The sequence below is a fragment of the Leptonychotes weddellii genome, chromosome 4, assembly GCF_054177405.1.
Source record: "Leptonychotes weddellii isolate Sample4059 chromosome 4, ASM5417740v2, whole genome shotgun sequence".
Taxonomy (NCBI): Eukaryota; Metazoa; Chordata; class Mammalia; order Carnivora; family Phocidae; genus Leptonychotes; species Leptonychotes weddellii.
This window is the reverse complement of record NC_138372.1, coordinates 20,041,081-20,057,314: the sequence shown is the minus strand read 5'-3', so window position 1 is coordinate 20,057,314 and position 16,234 is coordinate 20,041,081. Positions and strand designations below refer to the sequence as shown.

At 42.0% G+C, this 16,234-nt stretch overlaps 1 protein-coding gene across 8 annotated transcripts in view; it reads right to left on the bottom strand.

Annotated features, from left to right (window-relative positions):
- Positions 1–2,578: 2,578 nt before the first annotated feature.
- GMEB1 (glucocorticoid modulatory element binding protein 1) overlaps positions 2,579–16,234 on the bottom strand; it is a 35,049-nt gene continuing 21,393 nt past the window's right edge. For all 8 annotated transcript variants that reach the window (XM_081817884.1, XM_081817888.1, XM_081817886.1 and 5 more), the window contains exons 7-10: positions 15,440–15,571; positions 13,987–14,124; positions 10,533–10,655; positions 2,579–6,530 (exon numbers count right to left, since the gene is read on the bottom strand). In XM_081817884.1, the coding sequence (XP_081674010.1) occupies positions 5,830–6,530; positions 10,533–10,655; positions 13,987–14,124; positions 15,440–15,571 (1,094 nt within the window). In that variant the 3' untranslated portion in view covers positions 2,579–5,829. The remainder of the gene's footprint in view (positions 6,531–10,532; positions 10,656–13,986; positions 14,125–15,439; positions 15,572–16,234) is intronic.

Below are 16,234 nucleotides of genomic sequence, written 5' to 3'. Positions count from 1 at the left end.
GATCAGCTATGGCACAGTTACAGTTTCTGCACAGCAGTGAGAAAGAACCAGCTACAACTTCACACAACATCCTGGGTGAATATCACAACATAACATTGAATGAGAAAATGTTCGGGGCACCTGGGTGGCTCAGTTAAGTGTCCGACTCTTGATTTTCACTCGGGTCATGATCTCAGGGTCGTGAGGTCGAGCCCCGTCAGCCCAGCATGGAGCCTGCTTGAGATTCTTTTTCCTTTCCCTCTCCCTATGCCCCTCCCCGCCCCCACGTGTGTGTGTGTGTGTGTGTGTGTGTGTGAGAGAGAGAGAGAGAGAGAGAGAGCACATGCTATCTCTAGCTCTCTGAAAGAAAATAAGAAAGGATGAAAGGAAGAAAGAAGGAAGGAAGGAAGGAAGGAAAAGAAAAAGAAGGGAAGGGAAGGGAAGGAAAAAGAAAAGGCCAGTCACAGAACAGTTCAAAAACAGGTAAAATAAGCTATGGTGTTAGAGAGCTAGATGGTGGTTATCCTGGTTGGGTGAGGTGCTGCTAACTTTTTTTTTTCCTTAATCTGGTAGCTGATTTAATGGGTATGTTCAGTTTAATTTTATCAAATTGTACGGTCATCTGTGCACTTTCCTCTATGCATTTATATTTCATAAAAAGTTAACAAAAATGTGGGCCAAAGTCTCAGGAGAATCAGGGCTCTGGGCTTCCAGTTTGCTCTGTAATACGTAGATTTCTTCAGAGGCAACAGCAGAGTAGCTTTTAAAAAAACAAACTTATACTTCAGAATGCAAGTAAACCCTCTCTGTATATGCTTTCTTTAGAAGCTCCTACAAAGTCCATTGAGGAACTTGTCTTTCCTTCTGGGTCATTACCCACCCTCACATTTACCCTTAGATGTGATCCAATACTATTGTTCATTCTTGTTCTCAAACTAGAAAAATAAATTCCTGTACACCATATTACTAGCCATAACTATCAGTAAAAGTACAGAATTGGAAACCATAGATGCAAGAGGAGAACCCAGAGGAAATTTCCAAGTAGGCTGTAGTCTACTATAGGCTGAGAGGGTCATAAAACATAACAGAAATTTCAGGTAGTTGTGAAGAGGCAGTAGGAATCATACTGGGCTGAAATAATCTATCCAGGAGACAGGCATGTCTTAGCCTGGGCCATGGGTCATAGGTAGAGAATCAGTTGGATATAAAAGATAGGCTTTAGGGGCACCTGGTTGGCTTATTTGGTGGAGCATGCAACTCTTGATCTCAGGGTTGTGGGTTCAAGACCCACAACGGATGTAGAGATTACTTAAAATCTTATTTTTTTAAAGATTTTATTTGAGAGAGAGAGAATACGAGTTGGGGGGAGGGGCAGAGGGAGAGGGAGAAGCAGGCTCCTCACTGAGCAGGGAGCCCAATGCAGGCCTTGATCCCAGGACCCTGGGATCATGACCTGAGCCGAAGGCAGATGCTTAACCTACTGAGCCACCCAGGTGCCTCCCCTCCCCCCAAAAACACAGGTTTTAGATAGTCACTGCACAAACACATCCCAAAGGTGCTTCAATTCAGGTGATTGATGGAGTTGAGGAAGCTGTTTTAGGTAATGAAGACTGCAGACTATGGATGTATGCTGAGGTTTGGGTTTTGGGGGTTCCTTGAGAAAAATGATTGTCTCAAGAGTTATTGACATGGTAGAAAGAATCACTGACATGGCAGAATTTAAGAACCAAATCAACTTTGGCTCCCAAAAGCTAGGGCTAGGGAAGTAGGAGTATGGATAAAGAAGTTAGAGGAAAGTAGAACCTTCTAGAGGAAGTCAAATTGTATATATCAGGACTAAGAAAGTTGTTCCTGGATTGGGAAGGAATCCTGGAAAGGACTCAATTAGGGCTGCCTAAGAGAAATTCCAGGGGCAGAGTCTAAACCTAACAGAACTGATACCTTGTCTAGCGTAACAACGTTGGTTGTTATTGTTATAAATTAGACCATGCAAGAATTTCCCCAAGAGGTATCCTAGGGGTGAGGGAATCTGTGATCAACTGTACTGGGTAAGTTGTCTGAAAATGCAGGGACTAGCCTAGTTTCTGACTTTCTTCTCAGAGAGGACTCTTTGCTCAGGAGCATTGCCCAAAGTGAATCACAACCTCATGCCTATTTTCACAATTCAACCTTTCGTTTATCCTTTCCACCTCCTAATGGTACTAAAACCTGGACCAATTATAATTCAGTGAACTAGTAATTACATATTTCATGCTTGATTATACTATCTTTATAATCAGATGTTACCAATACCAGTATTTCCCACCACACTTACCTTAGTGCCTTTCATGAAATGGGATAAAATGCCACCACTAAAAAGAGTCAGACCACCTGAACTGAATATCAATTTCCAAGGTATGTGTATTAACATTGGTCTTCCTTCCCTAATGTGGACAGATGTATGAAAGAAACTTCACGTGAAGTGGCTTTGAATCTTGAATATTCAAGTATATTGTACATTTCTACTTTAGAATAACTGGGAGTTGTTTTGTTTTAGGGGTGGGAGCAGGGAAGGCGCCTGAAAATTGAAAGGAGGAAAAGAACGAGGCAGGGACAGAACCAAGGTGAGACAGTTGCACAGTTGACTCCAAGGCCTTTATGGAAACCACATGGCAGGAAGGCTGGGGGCATTTACCTTCTATCAGCTAAACTCCAGTCAGGCACTGGATTCCTGTGATGGAAACTCAGAGAAGCTAACGCATGACTTGGCTTTTTCCAGTGGGGTACTCTCTGGACACTGCCCATGCTGCTGACTCTGCCTAGCTCTGGAGGCAGAAGCAACAAGAGACTAAGGATTTTTTCCCCCTCTTATATAAGTAAGCCCCACCACTTGAAAATGGAGTATCAAAAAAACTAGCCAAAATGATCTCTCCTAAACTAGCTTAAGTGTACACCTTCTCCAGTAAGTACTCCCGTCACCCACCCCCCTCCCCAGGTCAGGTTAGGTGCCTGATCCTTTGTTCTCTCAGCTCCCAGCCAGTAGCTCCATGGCTGCACTAACCCCAATATGATGACGTTTCAGTATCTCACTAGAAAAGGCTTAACTTTTTTGCGTCTTCTGTAGTCTGCTGAAACCTATGGACCAATTTTCAGAGTAATGTTTTTCAATGCACGAAATAAAATACATAGGGTTACAAAAGAAAACAATTATATTGAAATATAGTTCTTAACTCCAGACAACTTCTGAAGTATGAAGTCCTTGAGTGCAGGAACTCTGTCTTCATCTCCGTACTGCTAGTGCCCAGCACAAAGCCTGGCATGTAGATGGTACTTATAAATGTTTATTTAATGAATGAACAGAAAGATAGATGGCTCCTGCCAAGTCAGCCTGAGGAGTGATTCACTGCAACTGCTTGTGCACATACCAACGGCTTGCATATTTCTCCCACTGTCTGAGATCATTTAGACCACGGCTCTGAGGACACCCCCACTCAACAATGGGTAGCACAGCAGTGAGCAATAATGACAGGCTATTGGAAGACCAGGAAAACAACAAAGCTCATGTATTTCCACAAGCCAGAATATTCAGATAGTGAAAGTAAACAGGTTCTGTCTTCAGGAGGAGGAGATCTCTTGACCTTGGAAGCATGATGCTCACACTGCTTTAAAACACTACAGACAGCTGAAGGAGGAAAGAAAGGAACCTGAGCTAGTGTGTGGTGTTCTCCAGAGCGCCTCCTCTGTCCTGAATTGGATCGCCCATCTCTGGGAAAGCGAAAAGTATCCCTAAAAACCAAGACAGGCACATGGCATGTGCCTTCCTGGGTTCGAGTAGCAGTTTTAGGCTTAGATAGAAATTCTGTCTTTGTTTATGTACCATCAGAAAACCTAAAGAGGCAACAATAAAAGCCAGTTCCCTCACTAAAGGGCCAAAGGTTTGTTCTAAGCTGATTGCTACATCTATTAAACATTTTGAAGAGAAAAGTAAAACCCCAGACAATTTTAGAGCTGAAAGCCACAACTATATGGGGTTCAGAAATTTCACCCTTAAGGCTTTTAAGATTGACCCTCCCAAGTTAGAGGGCTTCTCTAGCTATTAAAGCCATCTGAGGGATGGCAGAACGGTTTTCACTTGCTTGACAACAGGGTTTCCAACATCTGTTGGAAGAAACATGGCTTCAGGTGGGTGCCTTCTCTAAAAAAAAGGCGGGGGGGGGGAACTATAGGTCAAAGTTTTGCTTTTAATTAAAAAACAAAAAACAAAAAACCTCCCACTCCTAAGGTATGTGCTATCTTTTTTGACCTCATTTTCCTTTAAATTGTCTGCAGTTTCCCTATATTTGTCCTAGTGCAGTAAACAATGCAATCAAAGAAATAAAAACCAGGATCCATCCACTCTTGCCCCAAACACTGAAGATGGTCAAAGAGCAGGAATCACAGCACGGAAAATGGCCCAGCTCTAAATATACAAACAACATTAAACAACAAACAAAACAAAACCAAAAAACCCCAAGATATTATTATTGACATTCCTGGTACATTTCCTATAATATAATGTTGCAGACAATGCTTCTTTCCCAGGGAGTCCAGCTCGCTCAGGAGGAGACATCTACTCAGTGCCTCAGGATAGGCTGGGGCTGTTGAGTCTTCCCTGCCAAGCCTAAGGTTTTTTTATGAGCTTAATATCTCACAGAAACATCTGTGGTATAAATGGTATAAATGAATCTAAAAGAGGATGAAGGCAGGCAGGCACCTGTCACTGTTCTCCAAATCAGCCAAAAAGCTGAAGAGCGTGGGATCCAGGAGACAGATGCCATTAACAATTGAGGGATGGAGGGTAGAACAAGAGGAAGCACCAAATGAGTGGCTGCTTTTGGTTCCAAAGCCAAAAAAGGGCCCCACCAAAAAGGGCAGCTGGTCTAGAAGAGGAACTCTCCTGCGCCTGGAGTCATGCAATAAAAATGATGGCCTTGGAGCCCCACCCCCATGACAGCCACAGTCCAAGAACCAGAGAAATTTACACCACATCACATAGTTTGCAAATGAATGGACTGATCCTAGTTTAGGAGGGTTAAGTGCTTTGACAAAGTTGGGGAAGGGAGGGAAGGTGAGCTTGAATCACAAAGCCTAGCTGTGACAACCAGGGATTTCTATTTCTGCAAAGCCACGGCCCCTAGGCCCCTGATGCCACTTGGTCCATGGAGATGTACCCTTCCACTTATTACTGGCCTCTCCTAAAAATGGCACCCATGGTAATAACCCTTAGAGATACCAAGAGGCATCAGTTGCACTTCTGGAGCTAAGATAATTTCCTTGCCCCATCCTGGCCAAAGCACTTCCCTTTTTAAGCTGCTCCTGGTATATGCCACCTTCCCCTCCAAGCATAGGTCAACTTTCTTTCGTTTCAGAGTTTCGCACCGGCCTCTGAGGGCTCTTTCCAGGATACAAAATAAAGTATCTTTCTGCTTCCACGTGTGGGTGGGTTGCCTTCCAGTGTCAGATCTGCCTTCCAGAGTTTGGTCAATGCACCTTTACAAAAATAAAACCACATGCGTGCACAGACAGACTAGCCTGGAAAGGGCTTTCTGGACACGGTTTCTGATTATCTTGATGCCTCCCTTAAAAGAAATAACTTTCTTGGTGTAAAAGGATTAGGACCTTGAGTGACCTACTCTCAACTTCTGGAAGGACAGCTTGTTTTTGTCCATTTTTCAATAAGGGGGTGGGAGGAACCCAACATTTTCAGTTACAACAATGAGATTTTGTTTAAAAAAAAAGGATCCTATGTGGAAATGAGTGGGACAATGATAAAAATAAACAAATAATTAAAATTCCAAACCAAAACGTATCTCCTGGCCCCGACATCCCCAGTTAATCCTCTAAGACCACAATTTCCACATTGTGGACTTGATGCTGGTGGTCTTCCATCTCAGCCACAACTTTCTCCTCAGTCCTCAGCTCTGTCTCCAGAATGACTGCTTTGCCCTCAGTATCCTCAGCCTCTGGGTCTGGGGCTGGGTCAATCTCAATGATGGTCTGCCCATCCTCCGAGGTGCTTTCAACAGCCTGGATTGCTGAGGTCAGGCCGGACTCCATGGCCACCAGCTCCACGGGGCTCACCATGGTGGTCATGTTGCCCAGGGTACTCCCATCCTGCATGGCGGTGGAGCTTAGCAGTGCCAAGCTAGATGAAGGGTGGATGGTCACTGTGTCTGGTGAGCTGCTCTTGGCAGAGGAGACCACTGTGGCATAGCGGAAGAGCTGAGGGCCAGAAGGCAGTGTGTGAACAGTCACAGGACTGGAGCCCTGGCTGAGGGTGGCCACTGGAATATTACCCATGGAAAATGACTGGCCCACTGGGGTGATGGTGATGGGCGAGATGACTGTGAACTGAGGCTGCTGGACCGGAGGAGAAGGGCTCAGGACTGTGGTGGAAGCTGGCCGCTGGAGTCGGGGCCTTTTTGGAGGCTTAGGAGTGCTCACAGGCATCAGTACCACATTTTGAACCGTCTGGGATTTCAGCCTGTGATCCTGAGCTTGCTTCTTCTGCTCTTCCAACTGGCGTTCCAACTCTGTGGGAAAAAAAGACAGACTTTGCGTGGAGAGAAGTATATTCTTGGGAACACTGAATGGAGTCAGGAAACCTGAGGTCTTGTCCTGGTTTTGCCACTATATATCTTCATTGTTTCCTTTCTTTTTTTTTTTTTAAGATTTTATTTATTTATTTGACAGAGAGATAGGGAGGGCAGGAACACAAGCAGGAGGAGTGGGAGAGGGAGAAGCAGGCTTCCCGCCGAGCAGGGAGCCCAATGTGGGGCTCGATCGACCCGAGCAGAAGGCAGACGCTCAATGACTGAGCCACCCAGGCGCCCCTAGCTTCATTGGTTTTCAAAACAAGAAACAAAACTGGATGATTTTTAAAATCCCTCCAGCAATTACATTTCATTGTGTGATTATAGGCAGGGCAACAATTCAGAATCATTTTCAGGCTGTGATTCTACTATAGCTCAACCCTAGAAGCTCCTGTGGCATTTTGTCACCTATCACCAAAATGCAAACCAAAGAAGCCTGCAGTTGATCACGCAGCTTATAGATGCCTTCCCTGGATCTACAGATGAAAATAAGGAATATTTTGCACAATCCCTTTGGAACTAACATGGACTACAGAGGAGCTATAGTGACTGCTCCAAAAAACAGTGATTCCCAAACTGTTCTTCAAGGCAGGATCACCTTGCTGGTGACCTTAGTCTACCAAATGGCCTTAGTTTACCATTAGCACCCAGAGAAGTCTACAGAAAGTTAGAGGAAGTCCCTAAGAATTACAGAACTGAAAGAGGTCTTAGAGTTCTAACACATTCATTTTAACTGGAACCCAGAGAGGTAAAGTGACTTAAAGTCTCAAAGCTTGGGCCAAAACAAAAGTCTTCTGATGGCCAACTTGGTGGCTTTTCCACCACAATACGTCTATCACTATCCCTCTCCCAATGTACAATCCAACCCTGGTGACCACTGAGTGAGTCTGGTTCTACACCAGAACTTCTTCTATTGCTTAGAACCTGAGAAGCATTCAATAAATAATCAGTTACATCTGGAGAGCACTTTGCTCCTATGGAACACCAAGAGCAAATCAATTCCTTGCTTGGAATAAAAGGAGTAGGTAGGGATCAAGAACACATTAAAAAAAATTTTTTTTTTCATTCAAAAATTTTTAAATACTGCCTCATAAGTTACAAAATACTGCATTTTTTTCCATTTCCAGTAGTAACCAAAGAAATATAAACCTCAAGACTGGGTGGCTCAGTTAGTTAAGTGTCTGCCTTCAGGGGCGCCTGGGTGGCTCAGTCATTAAGCATCTGCCTTTGGCTCAGGTCATGATCCCAGCATCCTGGGATCAAGCCCCGTGTCAGGCTCCCTGCTCAGCGGGGAGCCTGCTTCTCCCCCTCCCACTCCCCCTGCTGTGTTCCCTCTCTCACCGTTTCTCTCTGTCAAATAAATAATTAAATCCTTAATTAAAAAAAAAAGTGTCTGCCTTTTGCTCAGGTCATGATCTCAGGGTCCTGGGATCGAGTCCTGCATCAGGCTCCCTGCTCAGCTGGGAATCTGTTTCTCCCTTTGGCCCTCCCCCCTGCTCATGCTCTCATGCGCACACTCTCTCTCTCTCATAAATAAATAAAATCTTTGAAGAAGATAACAATTACATCTATAATTTTTTAAAAAGTTAAATCAGAGAATATTATAAATAATAACATCCAATGTTGGTGTGTTCAAAATGGTGACATAATCTTGGAAATTTGGCAACAGGTCATAAAAATCCATAAAACAATTTTCTTTTTTTTTTTTTTTTAAAGATTTTATTTATTTATTTGAGAGAGAGAGAATGAGAGAGAGCACATGAGAGGGGGGAGGGCCAGAAGCAGAAGCAGGCTCCCTGCCGAGCAGGGAGCCCGATGCGGGACTCGATCCAGGGACTCCAGGATCATGACCTGAGCCGAAGGCAGTCGCTTAACCAACTGAGCCACCCAGGCGCCCTATAAAACAATTTTCAATACCATTTAACTTGAAGCTTAGTTCTGGGAAGTAGTTTAAAAGGACATAAAAAGGGAAAGTTATATTCATACAAGTTCACTGCAACAAAATAAGCTACCAAAGAAGTCTGAAAATTTAAATGTCATCCCTAGAAGAATGTCTAAGTAAAGCACTGTGTAGCAACTTGGGAAAATAGTAATATGTCACAGTAAAAAAAGCAGAAAACAAAACTTTATGTATACTATGATTAAACCTATCTAAAAAAAATAATATGGACAAAGAACCAGAAGCCCACATTCTTAACAAAAACCATTTTTTGGATGGTGTGAAGTTTCAAGGTGAAAGCACTGGATTAGGAGTAAGAAAGCCAAGTTCTATTCCAGGCTTCATTGCCAAGTATGGATGTGGCCCCAAGGCAAATCATTTATACTCTTTGTGACTCTGGTTCATCTATAAAATAGGGATAATAGCCTCTAACATTTTTTTTTTTTCTTTTAAAGATTTTATTTATTTATTTGAGAGAGAGAGCACATGGGAGGGGGGAGGGTCAGAGGGAGAAGCAGACTCCCTGCTGTGCAGGGAGCCCGATGCGGGACTTGACTTGATCCTGGGACTCTAGGATCATGACCTGAGCCGAAGGCAGTTGCTTAACCAACTGAGCCACCCAGGCGCCCTCTTTTTTTTTTTTTTTTTTTTTAATATTTTACTCATTTATTTGACACAGAGAGAAAGAGTACAAGTAGGCAGAGTGGCAGGCAGAGGGAGACAGAGAAGCAGGCCTCCCGCCGAGCAGGGAGCCCGATGCAGGGCTCAATCCCAGGACCCCGGGACCACGACCCGAGCCAAAGGCAGAGGTTTAACCAACTGAGCCACCCAGGCACCCCAGCATCTAACATTCTTAGGAGGATCAAATGAAAAGGGTCTCAGGGTACTCAGTAAATGAGTTTAAAATATAAACTGGGTATAAAAGTAAGCTTAAGACAACATAAATTGTTCTTCTCTTACCAAATAATCTTGCCTTTTGACTTCATGACTAACTATGATATATTCTAAATCATTCAAAGCTGATAATCCATGCCTCTGACTTATTTTATATTTTTCACCTGCTTTACCCAAAACCTTTTCTTGATTCTCTATGGGTATAAGTGACAACTCTCTTTGTTCTTCCACCATACCCGCCTCAGTTACAAAGCTGACTACTTTTTGCACTTATTTCTATGTCTGCTTTCCCTTGAGTTCCTTAAAGACCATGTAGAGAGTGAGACGTCTTAGTCAACATTATATTTTTACAACCTAGTTTGGAGACAGTGAAAATTTTTTTTTAAGATTTTATTTATTTATTTGTCAGCGAGAGAGAGAGCACAAGCAGGGGGAGCAGGAGAGGGAGAGGAAGAAGCAGGGTCCCTGCTGAGCAAGGAGCCTGATGCGGGACTTGATCCCAGGACACTGGGATCATAGCCTGAGCCGAAGGCAGACGCCCAACCGACTGAGCCACCCAGGCATCCCAGAGACAGTGCAAATTCAGTACTTGATAAAAAGAGTTAAATTATTCATGGGCTCATAATTTCTGATTACCACAAATAATGGAGAAGGTGATAACTTAATAGTTATCAAAAGATCCAGGGGTGCCTGAGTGGCTCAGTCGTTAAGCGTCTGCCTTCGGCTCAGGTCATGATCCCAGGGTCTTGAGATCGAGCCCCGCGTCGGGCTCCCTGCTCAGTGGGAAGCCGGCTCCCTCTGCTTGTGTTCCCTCTCTCACTGTCTCTCTCTCTGTCAAATAAATAAATAAAATCTTAAAAAAAAAAAAAAAGATGCAATATCAATAATGTAACAAAAACAAAGACCAATTTGTCTCTTCTGCCACTAATATTACTGGATTAATGGAGAAATTGAGCAGATATCTTAATCCTCCAAAAGATACAGAAGGACCATGATGAGGAAGGAAGGAAGGAAGGAAGGAAGCCAGTCCCAACAGAAGTCCACAAAGAAATGGCAAGACTCAAGGATATTAGTATAATATCACCTAAGAAGAAACAAGTTATACGCACCTGTCAGAGTATAGAGAAACTGCTCTTCTCCCTGCTCTACTTGGTTCCTTCTGTTGTCCAAAACCTTCTTCACCGTGTCCATTAGGCCAAATGTATGTGCTACATTGTTGAGAACAGCAGCATCTATTTAAAACAAAGACATGCCCGTCAAGTTAAAACCGAAGTGTTTCCCTAGCTCTCTGTTGTACTGCGTATAAATATGAAACGACCCAGAAATGATGGTACTATTCTAATTGCATTTTTAAAAATTTTGGCAAAGATAAAAAAAAATTTTTTTGGCAAAGATTTATCACATGCATAAATTAACTTTAATTGTTATAACTTTATACATCTTTCCATATAAATAAATATAAAAATAAAAAAAAAATCTTGCATCTGGTTGTAAGTTCTGACTTCTGGTTTAGAAAACATGGTCACTGTGTTAGATAGAGCTAAGTTTGAATCTAAGTTTTATGGTTTCCTCCTATCTGTGTGAATCTGGATAAGTCATTTCACTCCTCAGTTTTCTCATCTGAAACAAAAGGGCCTAATAATACTTATCCGGCAAGACAGACACAAAGATTAGAAATATCATATTTTAGGGGCACCTGAGTGGCTCAGTTGGTTAAGTGTCTGACTCTTGATTTCGGCTCAGGTCATGATCTCAGGGTTGTGAGATCGAGCCCCACATCGGGCTCTGCCCTCGGCATGAAGTCTGCTTGTCCCTCTCCCTCTCCTCCTCCCCGTGCTTGCTCTCTCTCTCTCAAATAAATAAGTAAAATATTGAAAAGAAATAGCATATTTTAGGGGTGCCTGGGTGGCTCAGTTGCTTAAGTGATTGCCTTCGGCTCAGGTCATGATCCTGGAGTCCCGGGATTGAGTCCCGCATCGGGCTCCCTGCTTGGCGGGGAGTCTGCTTCTCCCTCTGACCCTCCCCCCCCAATGTGGTCTGTCTCTCTCTCTCAAATAAATAAATAAATAAAATCTTTAAAAAAAATAGCATATTGTAAGTGTCAAACATGGGAACTGGCATGCAATGTTATTCATAGTGTTATCTCTGTTCCTCTTTATACAAAACTTCTTGAAAGCATTGTCAGTAGTTGTGGTCATTATTTCCTTAACTCAGACAACTTCTCCACCTACAATTCTCTTCCACAGTCATCTCATCCAGTTTCATGCTTTTAAATAACATGTACATGCTGAGAACTCCCAGATGCAGATCTCCAGCCCTCACCTCTTTTCTGCATGCCAGATTCATACTTCCATCTAGCTGAGTGACATCTCCATTTGAAGGCCTCATAATCATTTAGCAAGTCAAAACTAACTTTTTTCTTTCTTTCTTTTTTAAGTAAGCTCTACGCCTAACATGGGGCTTGAACTCATGACCCTGAAATCACGAGTCACATGCTCCACCCACTGAGCCAGCCAGGTGCCCCAAGTCAAAACTAACTTTAAAAAACCAGTATGTGACTCCTGATCTCAGGGTTGTGAGTTCAAGCCCTACACTGGCCATGAAGCCTACTTTAAAAAAAAGCACAAACAAACAACTACCAACTGTACTAACTACAACTCTCCCAGTGATCTTCATCTCAGGAAATGGTGTCACCATTCATGGCTCAGGCCAAAAATGTATGAGTCATCCTGGATTTCTGTCTTTCTCTTTTACCCTACATCCAATCCATCAGCAAAACTTGTTCTGTTCCACACTCAAAATATATCCCCAATATGATCACTTCTTTCCAGGTCTACCACTATCTACTCTAATCCATGCCACCATCATCTCTTGTCTGGAGTAGTTCCTTCAGGAGTCTCCCAACTGATTTCTTTTCTTTTCTTTTTTTTTTAAATAGGCTCCATGCCCAATGTTGGGCTTGAATTCATAACCCTAAGATCAAGAGTTGCACTCTCCAACAACTGAGCTAGCCAGGCACCCCTCCCAACTGATTTCTTGCCCCATACAGTCCATTCTCCATATAGCAACCAAAGTGATCTTTTAAAAATATAAAAAAATACACAATTATATTAAAAATATAAAAATATAAATAAATCCTTATCACTTCACTCCCCTGCTCAAAATCACTATGATGGCTTACTATCACCTTAAAATAAAACCAAAGTTCTAACCAAAGCTTATCTAAACTGTCTTCTCGGGTGGCTCAGTCAGTTAAGTATCTGCCTTCGGCTCAGGTCATGGTCCCAGGGTCCTGGAATCGAGCCCCACATCAGGCTCCCAGCTCAGCAGGGAGCCTGCTTCTCCCTCTCCCCCCTGCTCCTGCTTTCTCTCTCTCTCTCAGATAAGTAAATAAAATCTTAAAAAAAAAAAAAACTAAATAAACTGTCCTCTTTATTCCTCTCCAACCTTATATCACCTATCACTCTCCTATACCCTAATACACTGTGGCTGCCTCAGAGCTTCTATAATTCTTTGAACCTATGAGGCCCATTGCAACCTCAAGATTTTTGTTCCTTCCGCCTGAAATGTTCCTTCTCCCAGCTCACCACATGGCTAGCTTCTTTAATTCAGGTCTCTGCTTAAATGCCACCTCCTTAGGGAGGCCTTCCTTGATCATCCTATCTAAAAGAGTCATCCTTGCTTTCTATATTATTTGCCTATTTTTTCCTCCAAGAATATAAAAAAAAGATTCTACTATAAAGTTTAAGTGTATTTATATAATGTATGAATTATAAAGAGGTAATAAGACACAAATAACAAATCTAGGAACTCACACACAAGCTTATGAGATATTATTATGACTTGTCTTTTTTTTTAAGATTTTATTTATTTATTTGATACAGAGAGACACAGCGAGAGAAGGAATACAAGCAGCGGGGAGGGAGAAGCAGGCTTCCTGCAAAGCAGGGAGCCTGATGTGGGGCTCGATCCCAGGATGCTGGGATCATGACCTGAGCTGAAGGCAGACGCTTATTATGATTCTTTTTTTAAGTAAACTCTACCCCCATCGTGGAGCTCAAACTCTGACCCCAAGATTAAGAGTCACATGCTCCACCGACTGAGCTAGCCAGAAACCCATCATCACAACCCTTTTGTATCAGATGATTAGAACATCCTTTTACATTATGCACAGCAGCAAGTACCCCATGGGTATTCAGAAACAGCTGTAAGTGCACACAATAGTTCTGGAAACCTTAAACTGATAGAATATGAGACTTGTCTAAAACCAGGTAACTTTCTCCAATTTTCAGACTCTATCTATCTATATGTAATAGAGAGCCTGCTTTCTGGCACCATTTATAAAGGCAAAAATTACCTGTGGAAAAGCATGACCAGACCTGAGTTCAAAACCTTATTATGAACTATGGACACGTAACTTAACTTTTATAAGCCTTAGTTTCCTAATCTGTAAAATGGGGGTAATAATACTTATACCCAGTGTTTTCATGACACTAACAGGATCTGCCTACAGTTGTTAGTGTTCAGTAAAATAACCACTGTTGTTAAAATTAGTGCACTTACCTGTGACCTGGAAGGGAGCCTGAATGAGCCGCTGCTGAACTCCCCTGAGTAGCTCCTCTATTTCCTTCTGTATATTGCAGACAACCTCTTCCATCAGCCCTACATCAGCTATTCCTTTCCAGAACATCAAAGTGTCCTCTGACACAAGAGGGATAAGACAGAAGATAAACAAGGGATGCTACACATACTTAGGCAAATCTCTACAAGTTAAACTCAAAATTATTTCAATTTGAAATGATTTCTTGTTGGGCCATTTCTGGGAAAAAGGAAGAAGTTTTTGGAATATTAGCTGTCCCCCTGAGTTGGTACCCAATTATTTGCCCTCTTCAGCAACATAGGGACTTGAGATAATTGCCTCAGTTTGTCATGGCTCTGGCTATAGGGAGCAGGTTATCTTCCTCTAATAAAGATATTAAATAAATATTAGATATTATTTATTTAAATAATGTAATTTAAAATTAAATAGTATTTAATATCTTAAAAGTTAAATAATAAAGATATTAAATTAAAGATATACAGGCGAGCCTTGTACAACATGGTGTGAACTGTGAGGGTCCACTTATATACAGATCTTTTTCAATAAATACAGTACAGTGATGTACTGTATTTTTTAAATTAAAAAAATTTTTTCTTATGATTTTCTTAATAACATTTTCTTTTCTCTAGTTTACTTTATTGTAAGAATACAGTATATAATACATATAATATATAAAATATGTTAATCGACTATGTTATTGATAAGGCTTATAGTTAAGTTGGGGGGGGCAGGGGAGTCAAGTTACACAGGGGTTTTCCCCTGCACAGGAGGTTGGTGCCCCAAACCGCCACGTTGTTCAAGGGTCAACTATACTCCCTCTAGTCCTATACTTACAAAATAAAATAAAACAGCTGAATAGGTGGGATGATAAGCTCTCTGAGGGCAGAGGCTTTGTCTTTTCATCTATGTTGGCAACAGTACCAACTAAAAATAGGTAGCAATAAATATTTTTCAAGTGAATTAATGAATGGAGGATGATGTGAAACCCCCCCGGTCCCCTCTAAGTGAATCATCATTAGTCACCATCCTCTTCACCACCTGCTACCTAATTTTTCCTTCTAACATCTTGCAGCCTGGTTTATCTAAGAAACGTTCCAAAGTTGGGGGCAGTTTGACAGAATGAAAAGCACTGACTACAGAGTCAAACGGCTGAATTCGGCTCTGACATTATTGGCTGTGTGGCTGGTCTGAGGCAAGCTGCTGCATCTTTTTGAATCTCAATTTCTTCCTATGCAAAATGTGACTGTGCATGGCTGTTGTTGCATGGATGAAAATAAAATGTTTGCAGCTACAATTATTATTAACATGCATGAGAAAAACCAGCAAAAGTAATTAAGAGACCTTCTGTGTCCATAATCATAACAGTGAGAGGGGTCATAAGACCCTGCAAGATATCTGAGCCTCATAGAAAAGTACCTGAAATTTCCTCTGAGTCTTTCTTCACACCCTCCTCTGTAGCCATGGTGACAGCAGCAGTGAGAGCGGAGTTCCATTCCAGCCCTGCCTCTTCCATGCTCTCTTCTGAGATGGCAATCTGTGTGATGCTACCTAAAAGCGGCCCATTAGAGGTAAAGCGGGTGAATTCCATGAAAAAGTCATAGCTATCCTTTATCTCATACAGCCAAAGAGACCCTGTTATTTTAAGGCCCATATAGTAAAAACTAGAATCCTTGGTAAGCCAGGATGAATACTGGATTTTCTAAAGAAAACCTGCCTTTCAAAAGAAAATGCTTTCTTCTTACTCTGAATAGAAAGGGAAAGATAACTTATAAAATCACAAAAAAGCAATCTGCTTCCTAAGCAGGTATGTTTTTTAAAAAGACTGAAGGTGAGCATGATTGCCGGGGTATCTGCCCCAGACTTAGTGAGGAGGACCTGAAATAATTTAAGAGAAAAGTATGGTGCTTAGCCAAGAGCCCTACTAAAAGCATATTTGATACTAACCATCTAGAATATCAGAAGTTGCTATAGCTTATTTATCAGGCTATGTAAGAGAAAGCAAGAGAAATGAGACCAAAAAAATCAGATAAGAAGAGGTCCATGAATAGCAGATTCACAGAGGAAAAGAACATTTGCTATTAACATTGTATATTAAGATTTGATTTGATTTTTTTTAAGTAATCTTTCCACCCAACATGGGGCTCAAACTCACGACCCTGAGATCAGAAGTCACATGCTCTTTGTCTGAACCAGCCAGGAACCCCTCGTATA